At 41.5% G+C, this 23,519-nt stretch overlaps 1 protein-coding gene across 1 annotated transcript in view; it reads right to left on the bottom strand.

Annotated features, from left to right (window-relative positions):
- LOC120988736 (solute carrier family 2, facilitated glucose transporter member 9-like) overlaps positions 1–23,519 on the bottom strand; it is a 73,889-nt gene that overhangs the window by 35,430 nt on the left and 14,940 nt on the right. Inside the window, exons 4-7 of the mRNA XM_040416384.1 lie at positions 15,242–15,366; positions 13,715–13,844; positions 6,136–6,284; positions 3,498–3,685 (exon numbers count right to left, since the gene is read on the bottom strand). Coding sequence (XP_040272318.1) covers positions 3,498–3,685; positions 6,136–6,284; positions 13,715–13,844; positions 15,242–15,366 — 592 coding nt within the window. The remainder of the gene's footprint in view (positions 1–3,497; positions 3,686–6,135; positions 6,285–13,714; positions 13,845–15,241; positions 15,367–23,519) is intronic.

Genomic DNA, 23,519 nt, shown 5'->3' with positions numbered 1-23,519 from the left:
AGACCTGGCTCACCTAGCAACCCTGGAGTGGGAACTGGAGCAGGACTACCGAGATCTCTTCCACTCCATTGGGAAGGCTCAGCAGGACAGAAAGATGACAGACCCGGATCCAGACCCATTCAGCTGGGCAGATATTGTGGAGTGTTACTGGGAAGAACCCCAGGTGGCCGGTGGAGATGGGACCGAGGTCTCTCCACCAGTCCTGCAGGGAATTGGGAGCCCAGTCTCCATTCCCCAGCGACCGTGTGATTTACAGGGAATAGAGAGCCCAGTCTCCTTTTTCCAGCAACAGGACACTGTATTGGGAGCGGACAGTTGGTCTCCCTCCCCAGAGGCTGGGAGTATGTATGGGAGAGGAGCTTGTTACCCCCTCTCCCTATTGGCAGTGTGAATTGCAGGGAATTGGGAGCCCAGTCTCCATTCCCCAGCGGCCGTGTGATTTACAGGAAATTGGGAGCCCAGTCTCCATCCCCCAGCGGCAGTTTAACACACAAGGGGGAGACAGTAAGCCCAATAACAGTGCAGATGGGACCGTGGTCTCTGCACTCACAGCACAGGGGGTAGGGACAGTTGGTCCTGTCCCCCAGCAACAGGGCTGTTTAGCCAAAGGGGAGACAGTCGGTCTCCCCCCACAGCAGCATGGTGGTTTATCTAAAGGGGAGACAGTCGGCCTCTCCCTACAACAGCAGAGCTGTGTATCTAAAGGGGAGACAGTCGGTCTCCCCCTCCAACAACCAGGCTCCAACCAGGCTACTTCCGTGGTAGCGCTGGCACCAGGGCAGAGTACAGCTGGTCTCTGCCCACTCAGCAACCCACCAAGGCAGTCTACCATTCCCCCACACAGCCGTGGTGAGGCACCTGGACATGGACAAGTTTATCCCTCGCTCAGGTGTAGTAACCATTTATTATGGGTGGGCTGTACTGCTGTTTCTATTTTGTGGGTGGGCTGCTGGACTAACAAGGGCACTGACTGGCAGGAAGTCCGATACACTGTTAGTCTGTTTGGAAAAGGGGAGAGATGAGACGAGACCAATTTCGCCACATTGCATTGGAGAAGCCTGGTTGCCCGCCTGCTTCCTTTATACTATGGCCCCATGTTGAAACGCTTGATTTTACCCTGCAAAGACTATGTGAAAGAATTTGGCTCCATGGCAATTGAACTGTATTCGTGTAGTCTGAGTGCCATTCACCTAATAATTGAATGCACTCAGACCGGAGCTATCTGGGGATATGTTAAATGTCAATGTTTTATGCAATAGCTGCACAGTTAAATATTCTTATGTCTTTTATTGTCTTTTGCTACCATGTGGCTAATGAAGTTTTGCCTCTGCCCTTGGAGATAAATTGGATTACTTCCCAATTGTCTCCAGGACAGAAGACATTGTGTAAAACTGTGTATTCTCCTGCCTGTGATAATTACATTAACCCATTGTGTAAGGTAATTGTATCACAGGCAGAGGGGAGGATTTTGTGTGGGAGTGTCTGAGTGTATTGTACGTGGTTATTGGTTGTTTTACAAAACCCTGTGGGTGGTACTAATGTGTAAGAATGTGTATATAAGAACAATAAACACACAGCTCTGGCTGTCCACTGCTTTACCCTCAACACAGAGCCTGGTCTCGTTCTTGGGGGGGATTTATTGTATGCTGCCAGTTCGACTGCTAGGAGTGTAAACCTTTCATATGGTTTTTCCTATTCGGCTGTATGCAGCATTCATATGGTTTCCAGTTCGGGAGATTGGTGTCTTGAGTAGCTGCCTTTGCATCTGGAAAGGGAATATCTCATAAACTGCATTTTCACCCCCTTTTATGTCCGGGGTGCCGTTACAGTCAGTATGTCAGAAAATTAGACTATTATATAAGACAAATTAAAAACATCTTTTACTGAAAAGTATGTACATTATATGACTCAATACTTGGTCAGGGCTCCTATTATATGAATTACTGTATCAATGCGTCGTGGCATGGTGGCAGCCTGTGGCAATGCTGAGGTGTTATAGAAGCCAAGGTTGCTTTGATAGCAGCCTTCAGCTCATCTGCATTGTTGGGCCTGGTGTCTCTTATCTTCCACTTGACAATACCCCATAGATTCCGTATAGGGTTTAGTTTAGGCAAAAAATGCACAGTGATACTGTGGTTATTAAACCAGGTATTGGTACTTTCGGTAGTGTGGGCATGTGCCAAGTCCTGCTATAAAGCTTGTCAGCAGAAGGTAGTATAAAGTTCTCTAAAATATCCTGGTTAGACGGCTGTGCTGACTGCACTGCCTACTTGACTTGATATAACACAGTGGACTAACATCAGCATATGGACATGGCTCCCCAAACCACACTGACTGTAGATGCTTCTGTATATTAATATTAATGAAAAGTGTAGTGGAAAAAAAAGTGTAGTAGAAAAACGTGCAGAAGTATAACAGGGATAATTGCAGCCTTGAAAGGATCATGAAGAAAATGTCATTCAGGAATTTGGGGGAGATTCACAAGGAGTGGACAGCAGCTGGAGTCAGTGCTTCAAGAGCCACCACACACAGACGTATCCAGGACATGGGCTACAACTGTTGCATTCCTTGTGTCAAGCCACTCATGACCCAGAAGACAGACTACACAGTGCAGTCTTCATTAATTAAATGAAATGAAGCTGCAGGCTAATTGGCTGTGCGGTTCTTATCAGTGGCATGGCCGCAACCCGACCAGATCATGGACGATCATTGTGGCTGTACCATTATAGTCCATTTACTTCAGTGGGGAATGCAGTTAACCTCTACTTTAAATAAGTCATATGCAACTTCTCACATCTATTTAAAAACAGCTGTGTAAAAAAAAGCTTCACCATGTGCACATTGATGCTTTGTTCCCATTAAAGCCGTTAGGAAGCTGTTCAGGCGATGAACTCCATTGCGGATGTAATCCATGTGAACATAGTCTAAAACTGTGCTAGATGGATTACAGTGGAGGATGCTGGAAATTTTGTCCATCTTTAGACGGTCTAGTCTAACATCACCTATACAGATGTAGCAGGGTTAGCACTCAAGCTCTAAACTCAAATTTCTTAACTCGTGTTATCTTGAGACAAAAGCCATTGAAAAGTAATTGAAAGTGTTTGCTTAACGCATTTAGTTTAGATAACACGTCTCATAAAGCATGAATGTTAACTCTACTACATCCGTATGTTGGCTTAGTTTACGCTAAGCCATGCCCTGTTCCACTAAGTCACATCTCCATGTCGGGATGAGACATAGAAAGTGTCTAAAATGATCATTGTGGTACAAGGCATGCATGGCAGTTTTTGAAGGGGCAAATTGCACCAAAATTTAGTATTTTCAATAGTAAATCTGCCCCGAATGTTATGCCTGATAGGTCAGTGCATGAAGCAGGGGCTCTCTCTTTGCTGTTCTTGGAATCACTGTGTCATACACCACCCCCTCAGGTCCTGTACAAGGCATAAAACAGTGTCTACCAAAATATATTTTGTTGAAGATTCAATATAATACTCAACTGCATTAGCACCACTAAGTTGAAGGCTGAAGATCAATCCAATCATAGTAAGAAGCTGATAGCGATGAGAGTGATCCCTTAATAGTTCCAAGACACCCATGCGTTTTCCTTTGCTTTGGCTATTTTGCTCTTTCAACATTTCATCGATAACTTGCTGGTGATCTCTATCTCCCCACAACTGTTTCAGTGCTTGAGAAAAAAAAAAAGGGTTGAATAGGAATTTTTTATATAAGTGCTTTTACCACCTACAGGTACCTTGCATGGTTTTTACCCAGGATTTATCAACACTAAAGTAATTGTTCTTGTTCAGTTGCCTAGTAAATAACTAAATGACTCTTCACCTCAATTATATAGTCAGTAAATGTAAAAATGTATGCAGGGGCATTAAGGTGTAAGACTACACCAAACTCCAGCACTCCAGCTGTTGTGCTACTGCAATAACATTAACTTCTATGGGAATTCCAAAAACAGCAGAGCAAGTGTACATTTGGAAGTGGGGGGTCTAATGTTTTCACAATAGCTGGAATGCCAGAATTGCTTATCCTTGGACTAGACGGTCTACAAGTACACCAAATTTATCACAGTGGATGCTAACTTTAGTGTAACCTAACTGGTTCTCCTATATTGCCCCACTATTTTGTGGCAAACTTTTGATGCACATGTTGCCCCAGAGGTGACATCCCTTCCCACTACGTCATGGCCTCTTGTTGTGAAAAATTTCTAAAACAATTAGTAAATGTTGGACACATGATGTGTGCCAGAATTCTGTCCTAATTTGATTAGTAAATCTGTCCCGGTGTCTTTACCCTATTTCTGCAATATTTAGACCACAATATTACAGGAGTTGTAATCTAACTGCTGGAAATGTTCTTGAAAGCCACAACAGATGATCATCATCAGTATAATTATGTTGCCAACATCTAAGGGCTCCTTGACACAAACGTGTTACTTGTGGGAATCACGCTACGTGTGAGAGAGGGATCCTGCGTTCCGGACTTATAGAAGCACAGAGCATTATCGTATTTAGGATTGAGTGGATACAGCAATCCAAACCCGATTGATTCTTTTAAAAACTATGTGAAGAATATCAGCTCCATCTTACTGTAAAATGTATTTCCTCCGCGGAGGTGTTTCTGCAGTTTTGGCAAATATTGAAAAACTTACTTCATCTCACCTCTATCATGTGTCACTTTGTTTATTCGCATTACTTTGATACATTACTGTATCAAAATACAAAGCTGAACTCAGCTTTGTTAATGAGGCACAAAGCCGGGTTCGGCTTCGTATTTTCATACAATAATTTATGCGAAATAAAGTGACACGTGATAGAGGCGAGACAAAGTAAGTCTTGCAATATTTGCTGAAACTATGGAAAGACCTCTGCGGAGGCAATACATTTTAAAGCAGGATGGAGATGATATTCTTAATTACGTTTTTAAAAGAATCGGGTTCAAATACAGCAATCCGAACCCGATTCGCTCAAACCTAATCATGATTGATAATGCTATGTGCCTCTGCGTGACCTTTCTGCTACAGAATCATACTGACAGCTTTATGTCAGCATGATTCCATTACAGAAAGGAAGCTTTTGGAGTGCCGTGACCATCTTCATTTCTACTGGTAACTTTGGGGGTCTCTGAGGCCGAGACCTGACGCCACGAGCACCGCCGCTAAGTATTTTTGAGCTTATTCAAGTTAGTGGTGCTGTCCTACCACCTATTTTTTCTGTTCCATTACAGAAAGGTCACGCAGATGCACACAACATTACGAATCATGATAATGCCCTGCGCTTCTGTAAGTCCTCTCTAACACGGAGCGTGATTCCCACAAGGAATATGCTTGTGTGAAAGACCCCTAACAATAACCTTCCCCTTCTGCTTGCCAAAGCTTAGTTCTAATTTTTCATTTCAAGTCTTCTGTGATTAAAGGCTATCTTTGAATACCCTTGAACTGTTTTTTTTATTGTTCAGTGGGTCCCTAAATGCATAATTAACTTCCTAATTAGGCTACATTAAATATTCCCTATCACTTTGCTGTTGTAGAATCTGGGCAACTCCTTCACACAAATGGTTATCCTAGATAGGGAAGCACTGCTTCTCCTGGTTGTGTCAACTGTCTCAGCTTTCTTCCTTCGTTCTCTCAGAGAAGAGGAAGAGGTTGTATACAGCAGATTAGAGTGTAAAGAAAAAGGAAAGCAACCAAGCTTTTAGGAAGGGTAGATCCATCACACTACAGTGTGCAAGAAGAAAGAAGGAGGAATCTTACAGGCTATGTATATAGTAAGTGCACAGAGAGAGCACTAAGGAAGGAGGCCATCACATACTTATCACCATCAATGGCTGACAGCACAGGGTAAACAAAATGCCTCATGAGGTATAGAAGGGGAAATCAGTCCATGAATTAAGCTGTACTCATACAGGAGAGCTAATGAATGCAGCAGCATCCTGGATACACAGATCTTACAACGAGAATCTATTATTGGAAAGGACATCAGAAAAGTCTGGAACTAAGAACTGGTTGAAAACTACATATCAGAGGGTCTGAAAATAAATTTAGGAATGCAGACTATAGCAACGATTTTAGCATGTGAAAAAGATTTTTTTTTTCGATGTCAAAGGTCTTCATATCCTTTAACTTACCTTGCTTGCAACCTTCCCTGTCACCTTTTACTAATAGTAAATAAGTTGGGGATTCTGGAAAGAAGGGCAGAGTAACCAGCTGAACAAGGGATATAATGCCACTGCAGAGCAGAACATAAGACCACAAGACTTCTGTCCCAAATAACTCTCTGTGTAAAGATCAAAACACAATAGATGAAGCTCAGACCACAAGCCGTTCACACCTAGATATTGGTTGTAATAATGTGTATATATTCTATCCAGTTACAATCATCATCATATAGTTAACACAGGATAATATTATTTATATATACAGTACAGACCAAAAGTTTGAACACACCTTCTCATTCAAAGAGTTTTCTTTATTTTCATGACTATGAAAATTGTAGATTCACACTGAAGGCATCAAAACTATGAATTAACACATGTGGAATTATATACATAACAAACAAGTGTGAAACAACTGAAAATATGTCATATTCTAGGTTCTTCAAAGTAGCCACCTTTTGTTTTGATTACTGCTTTGCACACTCTTGGCATTCTCTTGATGAGCTTCAAGAGGTAGTCCCCTGAAATGGTTTTCACTTCACAGGTGTGCCCTGTCAGGTTTAATAAGTGGGATTTCTTGCCTTATAAATGGGGTTGGGACCATCAGTTGCGTTGAGGAGAAGTCAGATGGATACACAGCTGATAGTCCTACTGAATAGACTGTTAGAATTGGTATTATGGCAAGAAAAAAGCAGCTAAGTAAAGCAAAACGAGTGGCCATCATTACTTTAAGAAATGAAGGTCAGTGAGTCAGCCGAAAAATTGGGAAAACTTTGAAAGTAAGGGCTATTTGACCATGAAGGAGAGTGATGGGGTGCTGCGCCAGATGACCTGGCCTCCACAGTCACCGGACCTGAACCCAATCGAGATGTTTTGGGGTGAGCTTGATCGCAGAGTGAAGGCAAAAGGGCCAACAAGTGCTAAGCATCTCTGGGAACTCCTTCAAGACTGTTGGAAGACCATTTCAGGGGACGACCTCTTGAAGCTCATCAAGAGAATGCCAAGAGTGTGCAAAGCAGTAATCAAAGCAAAAGGTGGCTACTTTGAAGAACCTAGAATATGACATATTTTCAGTTGTTTCATACTTGTTTGTTATATATATAATTCCAAAACATGTGTTAATTCATAGTTTTGATGCCTTCATAGTCATGAAAATAAAGAAAACTCTTTGAATAAGAAGGTGTGTCCAAACTTTTGGTCTGTACTATATATATATATATATATATATATATACAGTGAGGAACAGAAGTATTTGAACACCCTGCAATTTTGCAAGTTCTCCCACTTAGAAATCATAGAGGGGTCTGAAATTCACATTGTAGGTGCATTCCCACTCTGAGAGACAGAATAAAAATATAAAAAAAAACAGGAAATCACATTGTATGATTTTTAAAGAATTTATTTGTCTTGCACTGCTGAACATAAGTATTTGAACACTTGAGAAAATCAGTGTTAATATTTGGTACAGAAGCCTTTGTTTGCTATTACAGAGGTCAAATGTTTCCTGTAGTTCTTGACCAGGTTTGCACACACTGCAACAGGGATTTTGGCCCACTCCTCCACAAAGATCTGCTCTAGATCTGTCAGGTTTCAGGGCTGTCGCTGAGCAACACAGAGTTTCAGCTCCCTCCAAAGATGTTCTATTGGATTTAGGTCTGGAGACTGGCTAGACGACTGCAGAACCTTGATATGCTTCTTACGGAGCCACTCCTTGGTTATCCTGGCTGTGTGCTTCGGGTCGTTGTCATGTTGGAAGACCTAGCCACAACCCATCTTCAATGCTCTGACTGAGGGAAGTAGATTGTTGCTCAAAATCTCACAATAAATGGCCCCATTCATCCTCTCCTTAATACAGTGCACTTGTCCTGTCCCCTTCGCAGAAAAGCACCCCCAAAGCATGATGTTACTACCCCCATGCTTCACAGTAGGGATGGTGTTCTTGGGATGCAACTAATCCTTCTTTTTCCAAACACGACGAGTGAAGTTTAGACCAAAAAGTTCTACTTTGGTCTCATCTGACCACATGACTTTCTCCCATGCCTCCTCTGGATCATCCACGTGGTCTATCATGTTACACATGCATGGATTGCCTTTTCATTATGTGTGTCCCTTCTCTCTTCCCCTAGCTTCTGCTCTCTCTCTTGTCTCCTCCCCTCTTTTTCATTCTGGCTTCACCCCTCATCTCAGCTACTTACTCCTGTTAGCTGCTCACAGCATGATCTTTTGACCTATCCATTTGTTCATCTGTGTATGATCTGCACAGTTTGGAATAAACTTCTTCACGATCTACAAGGTGTCGTTTGGATCGAGTCACTGTCAGCCAATTCACCTAAGATTATGGTTATCGCCATCTCAGTAGAACTGTAAGTTCAGAGATCACATTGTAATGCTTAGACTGGCGAGGCAGAACAGTCAAAAAAATCAGTGAAGGGATCTTACAAGATCTTTAAAATATCTTTCAAAGGATCCTTGCTTGCTATGCATGTATAGTGAGATGTATATGGACACTGGAATATAGCAGAATATATGAACAAGCCTGTATACTCCAGCCAGCAAGTAAATCTCAGCATAAGATTCATCAGTTTTCTGCACAGATTATTGAAGAAACTGTTCATGCAACTGTTATTTAATCAGCTCCTAGACTGTCTGTATTGTCACATGCATTCTGCCTGCAAGTCAATCTAAGCTCTGTATGCAATCAAAACTAAATTTGCAGCAGCCATTGCTAAACTTCTCTCTGACTCCCCCTCCCACTGGTTGCCTAGGAAACCCTCTCCCAGAGCCAGAAGATTGATACATTTCTATGCAAACATATACCTTGTGATTTAACCCTCTGCTTGTTATCACAATGCACCAGCAAGGCAATGTACAATCTGAGGAACCTAATACACAGAAAGAACCTGAACTTCCAACAGATCAGGAGTCAGATCCTCAAGGCCACATAAAACAAAAACAAAACGTTTAGTGAAGCCGACCTGGAAAGTCCAAGAGAACTATGAGGCTGACAAAGAAGAACTGCTGCAGAACATCAGCCACTCATGGTCTAAAACTATTGAATGCATGTCAGCTCTGTCTCAACCAACTCATAAGGTATTGCACCTAGAGGGCGCTGTTAAGCAGTTGAATGCTACCTATGAGAACTACTAAATATGCCGATCTCTTAAAGTGGTACAACACAGAAAATTCCTTAAAAGAATTACAGGAATTGAATGAGCTCAATCTTGAAAGAGACGATCTAGTAATACAAACAAGGACAAAAACAGATGTAAAAATCGCACATCTCCATGAATCTAGATCCCATCTCTCCACAACTTCTAAGCACTCCAAACGATCTTCCAAATCCTTAAGATCAACATCTTCTACTCTCAGCCAACGACTCATCAAAGCCCGCGCTGATGCAGAAGCTTCTAAAATCCAGGCAGTTTTCGCCCAGAAGAAAGCGGAAATGGAAGCTGAGGCTGCACAGAAGAAAGTGGAAATGGAAGCTGAGGCTGCACAGAAGAAAGCAGAAATGGAAGCTGAGGCTGCACAGAAGAAAACGGAAATGGAAGCTGAGGCTGCACAGAAGAAAGCGGAAATGGAAGCTGAGGCTGCACAGAAGGAAGCTGAGGCTGCAAAGAAGAGAGCAGAAAGAGAAGTCTTAGAAAAACAATGTGAGCACGCCAAAGACATGGCAAGACTAAGAGTCTTAGAGCAGGCTGTAAGTGACAATGAAAGAAGTGTCAGTAGTCATCACTCTGTTATATCTTATGCATCAGTGGTGTTGTCACAGACCTCATCAAAACTCCATCACTCTGTCATAGCAGCCAAAGAACTCAACCAAGGTGTTGTCTCTACATCTATTACACCTTCTCAAGTGGCAGAAACGGGTACAAATAGAAATGACCTACCACACTATCGCACTAACCTGCCACCCTCTAACTAATCCACTATTATGTGGCTACAAACCAACACACCTTTGGACCGTACACCAGCTCCAGTGTTAAACGCCTCAGCACCATCTTATGTTCCCAAGTCACTTAACGTTGTGTATCAGCTACTGCAACTAACGTTGTTCCGCCTGCAATTGTATACCCAAAGTCTGACAACATAGACATGTCGCAGTTTGCCAAGTACATCCTTCTCAGAGAACTCACTAGGACGGGCCTCACCATGTTTGATGACAAACCTGAAAATTACAGAGGCTGGAAAATCACCTTTAAAGCAACAATCAGCGAATTAGATATCACTGTTGCAGAAGAATTGGATCTACTCATCAGGTGGCTAGGTCCTCAGTCAGCTGAACGTATCAAGAGACTTAAATCCGTTTACATTTCCAATCCTGCTGCAGGTCTCGACGCAGCTTGGGACAGCCTTGAACGTAGCTTTGGCAGCTCTGAGGCCATCGAAGATGCCTTACTCAAAAGGTTGCAAGGCTTCCCAAGGATTACAGCTAAAGACAATCTAAAGCTTCAAGAACTTTAGTGATCTTCTACTAGAGCTTCAACTAGCTAAGGCTGACACCCACCTACCCGGTCTTAGTTACCTTGACACCCCTCGTGGCATCAACCCTATTGTCCTTAAGCTACCATATGGCACCCAAGAAAAATGGGTTAGTCAAGGATCTACTTACAAGAAAAGGTATGGAGTAGCCTTTCCTCCCTTTTCCTACTTCTGTACCTTCATAAAAGAAATTGCCGACTCTAAGAATGATCCAAGTTTCTTCTACGGTGACTGTAACCCTCTTAGTCCACCTTCTCCAGGACTTGCAAACACACGCATAACGCACAGAGACCGCAGGGGTCCAGTGTCAGTGAAAAGGACTGATGTTCAACCTGCACCTGCTATGGTTCTTCCGAAGACTGGACAAAACAAGAAACTTGAGGATCCGAATAGACAATGTCCCATACATAACAAGCCACACCCACTTAAGAAGTCCATCGGTTTCAGGAAGAAACCTCTACAGGAACGCAAGGAACTTTTAAAGGAATTTGGAGTTTTTTTCAGATGCTGTGCTTCCACAGAACACCTGGCAAAAGACTGTAAGGCCATCATTAAGTGCATAGAATGCAGTAGTGACAACTACGTTCAAGCCCTTCATCTGTACCAACACAGCTCTACTCCATCCACAGACATCCCCCCCAGGGCAAAGCTTGGCGGGGAGCACGCTGAACAAACAGCAACCTCCACCCCAGTGTTGTCAACATGCACTGAAGTCTGTGGGGAAGGACTTTGTGGGAAATCCTGCGCTAAGATATGCTTGGTTCGCGTATACGCAAAGGGCAAACCTGAACGGGCCGTAAGACTGTATACCATTCTCGACGACCAGAGTAACCGATCTCTCGCAAGTACAAGGTTCTTTGATCTCTTAGGCATAGCAGGGAGTGCTCTACCTTATACCCTAGGTACTTGTGCAGGGATTACAGAAGTCTGGGGTAGAAGAGCCAGTGACCTTGTAGTTACTCCTCTCAACGGTAAATTGGAAATACCCTTGCCTACTATCATTGAGTGTGATCAGATCCCAACTAACAAGGATGAGATCCCCACTCCTGAAGCTGCCAAGCACCATACTCACTTAAAAGACATAGCTGATCAAATACCAGCCTTTGATGAGAATGCTGATATCCTGTTGCTACTCGGGAGAGACATCCTAAGGGTGCACAAGGTGCGCCATCAAATCAATAGCCCACATGATGCACCTTACGCCCAGGATCTGGATCTAGGCAAGGTTATTATTGGCAACGTCTGTCGTAGCAACGCCAGGAAACCACTCTCGGTTTCTTCCTTTAAAACTCATGTCCTGCCCAATGGACGCACTACTTGCTTTCCAAGACAACAACATCACTATAGTGTGAAAGAAAGATTGTGTGTCAAAGGTACGCCAAAGCGCATCATACTCGATGATAGGAAAGCATTTATCTTTCGGGATGACAACATTGGTAACACAGTGTTTGAAGTAACCACAAAAGACAATGAGTTAGCAGCCACAATGGAAGACAAGGAATTCTTGAGAACCATGAGTAAAGAGTTCTATCAAGATGATTCTAACAGCTGGGTGGCGCCGCTACCATTTCGCACTCCAAGGAAGAGAATTCCAAATAATAGACAACACGCAGAGTCACGGTTCATCTCTTTAGAGAGCAACCTGAATCGGAAACCGGAGATGAAGAAACATTTTGTTGACTTTATGCAGAAGGTGTTTGAGAGAGATCATGCTGAACCTGCACCCCCTCTTATACAAGGAGAAGAATGCTGGTACCTACCGTGTTTTGGTGTCTATCATCCTCGTAAGCCTGACCAGATTAGAGTGGTCTTTGACTCAAGCGCTCGCCATGAAGGCGTTTCTCTCAATGACAATCTTCTCTCTGGACCCAATCTGAACAACAACCTCTTGGGAGTCCTACTCCGCTTTAGACAAGAGCCAATTGCCATTATGGCCGACATTCAGCAAATGGTTCATTGTTTCATCGTCCATGAAGATAACTGAAACTTCCTCAGGTTCCGATGGTATCGCAATAATGATGTCAACAACGAGGTCATAGACTATCAGATGAAAGTTCACGTGTTCGGCAATAGCCCTTCCCCAGCAGTTGCCATTTATGAACTGAGAAAAACTGCCCAAGAAGGCGAACAGGAGTTTGGGACGGATGCACGTCAGTTTGTGGAAAAGAACTTCTATGTGGATGGCGCTCTTAAGTCCCTACCTACGGAAGAAGAGGCCATTAACCTTCTCACCAGAACATGCTCGCCACTGCCAACCTCAGACTACACAAAATCATCTCCAACAGCAATAAGGTAATGGGAGCATTTCCTTCCGATGATCATGCAGTCAGTGCCAAGGAATTCCAACCAGAGTCTAACCTTTCCCTCACACAACGCAACCTTGGATTGCTGTGGGATGTTAAGCAAGACACGTTCACATTTCAAACATCAACTTGTGACAAGCCCTTCACAAAAAGAGGAGTACTGTCTGTAGTGAGCAGTATCTACGACCCTTTGGGATTCATAGCACCCTTTACTATTCAGGGTAAGATATTACTCAGACAACTCACTACAGAGAACACTGACTGGGATACCCCTTTAACCAAGGAGAAACAACAATGGTGGGAATCCTGGAAGCAGTCCCTCCAGGCATTGGAACAGTTCAAGATACCACGCTCTTACACTCCTGCGTCCTTGAAGAATGCCACCAGACTAGAGATGGGTAAAAAATCCTGCTTTAGATATTAGCTAAAGGTCAATAAGGAAATATGAAAAGTAAGACACAAAAGTGTTTTATTCCACTGGCATTTTTGTTAAAGTGGTGTTTTTGCGTCCCTGACATTTTCTTTTTTAATAAAATGCATCTTAAAGATGCATGTTGAAGTTTTTGCAATTTTATCTGTCATTTGACATATCTTTCTCTATTAAGGAAAATAGCACTAGAAAAAAAATTATGGTTTAAATTATTATAAAGAACACTTCTAAAAAAGGTACCTTACATCTGCATGTGAGCATGAGCAATTTCTAAGCCTTTTTTAGTGATGTAAATATGCCAGACAAAATCGATGTATGTAGGGACCCCGGTACTTACCTGAGTCCTACAATTTGTCCACAAAGTTTGCCCAGAGTTACAAACAAGGGTCCAGTTGCATTGATGAAACCACGAAATTTTCGAGGCGCAGTTTCTCCAGCATATTGTGCATGAATATTAATCCCCAAACCTGAAAGGAAAAAAGACAATAGATTGTACATGATACTACAGGCAATGTAGACTTTTTAATATGCATGATTACCAAAAATATTGTAATGTTTACTCCAGAGATCCCTGACCAGAACCACAGCCAACAAACACATCATACACTGCTCCGGGTACCAGACCACAGCTACCCCTAGATATTTACCAGAGCCCACTGCAAGAATAGACTTGGGTGCTAGGGACCCAGGTAGTGTCTGTGGATTAAAGTGAAAGAAAACAGGTGCAAGTTTGTACGTCACAGACCTAACCAGATAATCAATGGAAATCAGAAAAGAAAAGAAAACAAGCTAGAGCCAGTTGACAGATATAGCTATATCAGTAGACAAGAGGTTAATTAGTAGAATAAGCCAAAGCCAAAGCCAAAGCTGTAGAGTACAGATTTAGCCACAACAGTAGAAAGTAGCCCTCAGTATCTAATCTGGGGGTGGGGGGGTATAACAACTGGACCCCTACCAATCAGCTTTTCGAAAAGGCACCAGCACTACAGTAGCACCATGGCCTTCTCGCAGTTTACCAAGCACAGTGGCCCTTTCACTTCAATGGGGATGAGCTGCGCCTAGGCCATGTGACCGATAAACGTGACATCACATGGCCTAGGAAAACTGGAGAAGGCCACAGCACTACTGTCAACGCTGTTGCCTTTTCAAACAGCTGATCGTCAGAGAGCCCTGGTGTCGGACCCCCACCAATCAGATACGGATGACCTATCCAGAGGATAGAAACTCCCGGAAAACATCTTTAATCGGTGGAAGTAGCCAAAGTCAGCACAGAGGGTATACGAGCAGGTATAGCATACAGAAACAAAGCACAGAAACACAACCTAAGGCCAGGACATGATACACAATTATGGGCATTGACCTAGTGTCAGTGACTGGTTTATATCCCCTCCCTACACCTCTGATAGGACACCAAGCCAGAGCCCTGAATGGCTCGATGTCCCAAGTCTCTCACTGGCCAACCAGCTAGAGTTGGACTGGTCAGCAGAGCAACCTTAAAGGAACAGCCATGCAACATGGGCCATCCCTGTCTCTCCCTGAACAGCGGGGAGAACTGTAGCATGGACCAGAGCAGCAGCTGTTGAGCGGATAGAAATACCCCAATGGATTGTATATAATAAATATGCCCAATATGCCACAAATACAAAATTACAGATTTGTAATGAGAACAGGGAAATAATGGTACAGCACATGGATGCCACTATTGTGAAAATAATAGTTATGGCAGCATGGGGACAACCATTATGATTATGAATGCTTAAAATACTTGTGCCTATGATCTGTGCATTGCAGATTTCTTATATTCTCATTGTTGCTTTTTCATACTTTTTACAGAAATCATGAAATAGCTTGATTTAGCACAAACCTGCGTAAAATCCAGCAAGGAAACGCGCAGCGACAACCATTTCAAAATAACCAGCAGTGTGGCTGAGAGCCATGATCACAGTACTGATCACAGGTAGCACCGCGTTGCATAGCTGGCACTTCTTCCTGTAATGGAAACATGGACATTACTATGCGGTCACTCCACCCTTCAGATTAGGGTACTTTCACACTAGCGTTTTTCTTTTCAGGCGCTGAGTTCAGTCCTAGGGGCTCAAATCCGGAAAAGAACTGATCAGTTTTATCCCCATGCATTCTGAATGGAGAGCAATCCGTTCAGGAGGCATCAGGATGCATCCAGTTCAGTCTTTTTTACTAATCAGGCTTTTCAGAAAACCGTAGCATGTTGTATTTTTACCTCCGGCCAAAAATCCGGAACACTTTGACTAAACGCTGTTTTTCCCATTGACTTGAAATAATGCCGGATCCGGCGCCGTGTGTTCCGTCAAACCGGATCCGGCTTTTGCATGTTAAACCCAAAAAATTTTCAAAAAAGGTTAAAGTCCATAAATGGCGGATCCGTTTTTTCCATTGCATTTTTTCATTGTGATCAGAATCTAATCCGTTTTCACAAGTTTTTCCGGATCCGGTGGGCGATTCAAACAACGCTAGTGTGAAAGTACCCTTAGTCATATGTCACTATTAGGTAAGGATCAGCAAATGATTGTACAGCAGAGAGATAGAATTTCTATAAACAGAATATAGTATTTACTGGGTATAGACGCTTACTAATTATATAATTTATTTTGTGTTTGAATTGCTTTGCTTGCTGCCAGTAATTGATACATTTATTACTGACTTCCAGTTATCCGCATAAAGCATTGGTCCAAGCTGAGAAACATGCATCTTCGAGATCCAATTATCCTACAAGACTCACAGGAATGGGTCTGTGAGAAAAACAGATAGCAAACGTTCACCATCAGTGAGTGATCTGTTTAAATACCCGTCCGTGTTTACCGTCTGAAACATGGATGAGTTTCCTGATGTTCATCTGAATAAGCCCTAACCCTAACTGAATATATTAGATTCACCGAATTTTCCTTCTTTTTACAATCTGTCCTCCCAAGTTTGAAATCCCCAGCATCTACAGCCTACTGTAGGTAGGCTATCTACACCTCCAATAAGACTTCTTTCCTCCCTATATGAACATCCCCTGGGCAGACTCCAAGCTTCCATATGTACAGAAGTGAGAAGAGGAGATGGATTGCCATACTGGAAAATGACAAGATTGGAGCAAAATTGTTAGTTGGGGAGGGGGCAAGTAATATAACAGTATAGTTCTCAGCATCCGGATATAAAAAAAATGTGGTGACAGCAAGTGTAGTGTCCCACTAGGTAGGGGTGGGCACTACACAAGGGTCAATTGGGTCACGTGTTACTCTTACTCCTAAGGGACAGTGATATTATATTTAACCATGTACTTTAATGTATTTTCTATGTGCTTTTGTGTAAATTGTTCCCCTGTGACATGCATAGCAGGCCTATGAGGGTGTAGTGTAGCATCCTAGACACTAGAGGGAGATAGGGAGCCCCTAGTATAAATGTTCAGGCCCAGACAGGGAGGAGTCATCTTTACCATCCTTCCATCCATTCTGCCCGAAACATTTTAGGGGATGAGCCCCACTGGCTTCAGAATGCCGCCTATTAAGTGAATCAGGTCAGCTGGTCTCCTGATTAGAACTATCTCTGTGCCACTCTCAAACTATAATATGTATATTTATATATGGGTATATACCCAACAGTTGATATAATACCTCAAAATATTTTATATTTTATTCTACATATTTTATGAATTTTTAAACCTAATACAGATGTCCCCTACTATTTAATATATTTATAATATATTTTTAATCTATCATTAAATAAAGGAAGCCTAAAGTTAATATAATATCACCATATATACTAGTTAATATAAAAAACAAACAAGGAATAATATGTCTAGGGACCCTATAATATGATACAACATTTTTATAGATTGTGGTAGATTTTATATTATATGCAGAAATGTGCTCTTGAGAATGTGTAATATTAAGTAAGTGATTATGATATCTGATCTAATTATTTATATAAGATCAAAATGCAACCAGCTACAACAAAAACTAGATATGAGTAATGTTTCCGGTGGACCCAAGATCACATTACACAAAAAAACGCATGAATGTTTTTAAAAAACCCGCAGATGTATCGCAGGGATACCGCAATATATGAAAGCTGTATCTGTGAAATCCAGATCTTTCACATCCATCTCGGGTTTAACATAGAGCCTCCTGGATGTAAAAATGAATAAATAGCCGGCAAGTTAGTCAGATCCAACAGAGCCACTGAGGAAGAAGGAGGATAACCTTCGAAACGCGTCTGGCGTGGAGGAATTGGACCTAACAAAATACCGGCTAACTTTCAACTATAATAACTTGTTTTTATCTGCTGGACTGAGAAAGCGCTTTCCAAGGACACAGTGCAGCAATTGACGGGTGAGATCCAACCACCTGTGCTGATCCAGACAGGTGGAACACCTACTCTAATCAAGGAAACCTAATGTGGATTTGCAGCGTGACACAGCAAGCGCTCCCATTTACAGCCGGACTTACTAAATTATAATACTAGTCTGCATAACACGTTTATTCAGCAGTAAGGCAGCTTTTGATTGCGCTGCCCAAAGACAAGTCCATCCTGAATCTACACCACGTGGGACGCCACGGTGGTAATAGCAGGACTGTACGCGAGTAACAAATTTAACACTGCTGCATCTATATGTACCGCTGCATAATTACCTTACCGTATCTACTGCACTGGTGCTGTTGAATCCAAAGCTTGCTTAAGTAGATATCTGCAGGACTGCAACTGTGTGAAACTTAGTGTAGGAACTGTGAAGATTTACCACTGAAATATAAAGTCGGTTCCCAGGAGACCTGCTTTAACACCACAGAAAGACTGAGCTTTAGGAATAGAACTACTAGTCGGACGAAGTGTCCATCAAATATTGTCGACTCTCCAGAGACACTTTATATTTAATTCTACTTTATTTCATTCAACACTTTATCACCAAATGATTTGAGCACTGTTATATATATTATATATATATCTCGTTATATTTATTTCACATATTATCACTCATTGCACCTCCATGTTATTGGTTATATCATATTACCACTTTTTAATTTAATGTTTTGCTATCACTTGATATCTATATTCACTTGCTGGTTTAATATCACTTTGAATTGCATTTTATTTGTGGAGATCTATTCGGTATTAGCCACTGTCTTAACTAACAGAGGACAACTAGCCCGCTAGTTCATACACTGTCTGGACAGACCCTGTTCCATTCAAGTTTGCTGGACCGTATTCCCGGTTTTCCACTCACTAGTTATATCAGTGAACTGATATTTGACATTTTATTTTATATTTATATTTTAATACCTATTTTGGGGTTACAGCTCTGTTTGGGTTATATATCATTATTTGTGCATGGTGACAATTGTATATATCTGTATACTGTCATCTTTTATACATATATATATATATATATATATATATACTGTTATCAATAAATTCCTGTCGCTTTGCTAACTCTGTGGATCAGGTATATGAGTGCCCATCCGTTCTATTTTACAATTGTTCTTTGGTGATCAGGGTACGACATCTGGTTGGTGCACCTTGCCATCTAGAGCCAGAGGTGAGCCGTCCTTTACCTTTTTTCTACTTATCAAATAACGTACCTATTTAGGACAGAGCTCCCTCTGATTCAATGATCGATATCTGGAACCACATAGAAAGCAAGCGACTTAAAGTTGAAACCTATAGGTTTGATGATCTAACTACATACGATCTAAATGCTACTGGAGGTGAGAAATCGATAGAAGAGATTTTCAGGGAACTTGAACCACTGCTGCTAAAACAACTTAGACAGCAGTGGGAAATCAAGTCGCTGAAATTATGCATTGAAGATAAGAAAATCCCTAAGGGACTAATGATATCTAAGATACCTGCACAGGACCTTTGCAATGAAGAATTTAATAAGGAGTGGGAAGCATTGCTTTTCTCCCAATCAATAATGTTGACACAACTTATTATAAAAAGGAGATGTAAAATATTGGAAGAGTTAACTGAGAGAATAAACCAAATCAAAACTATGGTTGAAAAATTACCAGCCAATGAGGAATTGGCTATGTGGCAGACACGTCTATGTAGGAGTTTGGATAAAATGGAGTCAGAAATAATATATAAAAAAACAAAAAAACATAGATTTAATGCCAAACCAATGGAGGTACATAAATATAGAAATAACTCGCAAGAGGGAGATCTAAATATTAGACCTTTGGGCCATTTAAATAGTGATACCCATCCCCCCAGATACAATATACCAGTGAACAATAGATTTGAGGCATTAAATGATAACCATTTTTTAGACAGAACTCCACCCCACCACAAGACAAGGAACAGACAGAGATCACAGACACCAATCGACACATATGTCCAACATCAACAGACAGTAGCATGTCACAATACGAGAATCAGACACAGATCACGATCACCAATAAGAGACCAACCACACACGTACAATCTGAGGAACAGGCCCAATCATTAATTAGACGATTACGAGCCACAACAGAGGACCCGCCCTCCACAGAATCACAGGCAGCAATATACACCCAGACATCTGAGAGACGGAACCCACAGACATCAACACAATTCAGACCCAAAAGAAAGATACGAAGATCCCAAAGAAAAAAGAGGGACTTACAACAGACACAGACAATAAATTCAGAAGCTATAGTGAACCTCAGTTCGGTCGTCTTGACCGATTCTCAGACAAGACTACTGAACAGGGGTCTTAAATTTGCACCTACAGCGAAACTGAATAAATTTGATACGTATGTGGGTATAGAAAAATTTGTGAGGAAACTCTCTTTGAAAAAATATTTTTTGAAAAATCCGATACTAACAAATACAGATGAGTATGTGGATGGAGAGGTCCAACATACTGTCTTGAAACCAAAATCAAAAAAATTTCCAAGACAGGAGATTGGCGCAGAGATAGCCACTTTTAGAAGAAATATAGAGACAGATCTGAGGAAGGTATCTGACAAACAGTTGAGGAGAAACAATTTGACCATACAGGAGATTAAAGCAATTAAGGAACTACAAAAATTAAATAATCTTACTATTTGCCCCGCCGACAAAGGCGGAGCTATTGTTCTCCTAGAAACCACTAAATATAATGCAGAGTGTCTGAGACAACTTGCAGATATAACAACATATAGGAGACTGAGGAAGGATCCAACAGAGGAATTCTCAGAAATACTGAATCAATACTGTAATAAAGGACTGGAGGAAGGACTACTTTCTAAACAGGAATCTGATTTTATCTTAGGGACACAGCAAAAGCTACCCGTGTTCTACTGCCTGCCTAAGATACATAAAAGTATGCTAGATCCACCAGGTCGCCCTATAATCTCGGGTATAGAGTCTTTGTCATCCAATTTGTCCCAATACATAGACCAACTAATTCAGCCAACGGTGAAGAATACTCCATCTTATCTTAAAGACACTACACAGATTGTCCAGATTTTGGAAAATCTGAGGGTGGAGCCACATTGGCTTATAGGGACTTTGGATGTTCAATCCCTCTATACCGTGATTGACCACGAACAGGGCACAAACAGTATCAAACTACAGTTGAGGAACTATGGAAACCTTAAAGAGAGACAAATTGATTTCTTGGCAGAGGGTGTGAAATATATATTAACGCATAATTATTTCTTTTTTGAGGGGGCTTATTACCTCCAGACTAAGGGTACTGCCATGGGCACCAGATTCGCCCCCAGCTATGCCAATTTATTCATGGCACAATGGGAACAGGAGACCATCTTACCCTGGCTGGGGTCGGATCTGGTGCTCTGGCAGCGCTATATTGATGATATTATTTTTGTCTGGCAGGGGGATATATTTAGCCTCCACACCTTCTTAGAAGAAATCAATAAGAATAAATACAATGTCAATTTTTCCTCTAACATAAATCAGGAATATACAGAATTTCTCGATATACGGATCACTACCCAGATGGACCACTATATATGTACCACTTTCCAGAAAAAGGTAGCGAAGAACAGCTTCATCCTCTTTTCTAGTTGCCATTTGCCTTCCTGGCTATTGAATATACCCACTGGTCAGTTCCGTAGAATAAAAAGGAACTGTACAAGCCAGGCAGAATTTGAGGAGGAAGCTGTTACTATGAAAGAAAAATTTCTGGCAAAGGACTATCCAGAGACAGTTGTCGAAAATGCCCTGTGTAAGGTTAGGAAAATGGATAGAAAAATGTTTTTTGAAGCCAACCAAAAGAAGGTTGACAAACCCATTGACGATAATAAATTCCGCATAATACTGCCCTATAATGCACAACACAAGAAAATTGAGCAAAGTATTAAAAACAATTGGCACCTTATCCAGAAGGATAAAATCATAGGTCCTTTGATCCCACCAATACCGGAGATAGTGTATACAAAGGCCCCCAATTTGGGTCTGAAGATAGCACCATCTATTAAAAGTCAGATAAGAGAAACCGGATCCATAAATAAATGGTTAAAAAGGAGTGGGTTCCACAGATGTGGATGCTGCATTAATTGTAGAAATACGTCTTTTGCAAAAAAGACTTTACGAGTGATCTCAACACAAAATAATTTTTCAATTGAGATAAAGAATCTTCTCACATGTAACAGCTCAAACGTAATTTATGTTATTGAATGCCCATGTGCTAAACAATATATTGGCAGGACCAAAAGACCTTTAAAAATTAGGATAGCGGAACATATAAATAATATTAAGAAGGGATATGAAAAACATGTGCTATCCAAACATTTTAAATTGATACACAACCAAGATCCTAAAACTCTAACATTTGCGGCATTCGAACAGATAGAGCGCCATTGGAGGGGAGGCAACCACATTGCCCGAATGTCTAGGGCCGAATCTAGGAGGATTTTCGAATTCGGCAGTTTGGCTCCAGCAAGGCTAAATGCCGAGTTGGAAATTTTTGGGTTTTTGTGATGGGTTGGATGCCTTTGGCCCATGGGGGGTACTAGTCGGGCTGTTTAGCAGCACTATGACCCCCCCTGGACTGGAGGTCTCCACCCCTAATTCATCTTTACCATCCTTCCATCCATTCTGCCCGAAACATTTTAGGGGATGAGCCCCACTGGCTTCAGAATGTCGCCTATTAAGTGAATCAGGTCAGCTGGTCTCCTGATTAGAACTATCTCTGTGCCACTCTCAAACTATAATATGTATATTTATATATGGGTATATACCCAACAGTTGATATAATACCTCAAAATATTTTATATTTTATTCTACATATTTTATGGATTTTTAAACCTAATACAGATGTCCCCTACTATTTAATATATTTATAATATATTTTTAATCTATCATTAAATAAAGGAAGCCTAAAGTTAATATAATATCACCATATATACTAGTTAATATAAAAAACAAACAAGGAATAATATGTCTAGGGACCCTATAATATGATACAACATTTTTATAGATTGTGGTAGATTTTATATTATATGCAGAAATGTGCTCTTGAGAATGTGTAATATTAAGTAAGTGATTATGATATCTGATCTAATTATTTATATAAGATCAAAATGCAACCAGCTACAACAAAAACTAGATATGAGTAATGTTTCCGGTGGACCCAAGATCACATTACACAAAAAAACGCATGAATGTTTTTAAAAAACCCGCAGATGTATCGCAGGGATACCGCAATATATGAAAGCTGTATCTGTGAAATCCAGATCTTTCACATCCATCTCGGGTTTAACATAGAGCCTCCTGGATGTAAAAATGAATAAATAGCCGGCAAGTTAGTCAGATCCAACAGAGCCACTGAGGAAGAAGGAGGATAACCTTCGAAACGCGTCTGGCGTGGAGGAATTGGACCTAACAAAATACCGGCTAACTTTCAACTATAATAACTTGTTTTTATCTGCTGGACTGAGAAAGCGCTTTCCAAGGACACAGTGCAGCAATTGACGGGTGAGATCCAACCACCTGTGCTGATCCAGACAGGTGGAACACCTACTCTAATCAAGGAAACCTAATGTGGATTTGCAGCGTGACACAGCAAGCGCTCCCATTTACAGCCGGACTTACTAAATTATAATACTAGTCTGCATAACACGTTTATTCAGCAGTAAGGCAGCTTTTGATTGCGCTGCCCAAAGACAAGTCCATCCTGAATCTACACCACGTGGGAC

This window comes from Bufo bufo, chromosome 2, assembly GCF_905171765.1.
Source record: "Bufo bufo chromosome 2, aBufBuf1.1, whole genome shotgun sequence".
NCBI classification, from domain to species: Eukaryota; Metazoa; Chordata; class Amphibia; order Anura; family Bufonidae; genus Bufo; species Bufo bufo.
This window is presented reverse-complemented; position numbering and strand designations above follow the sequence as displayed.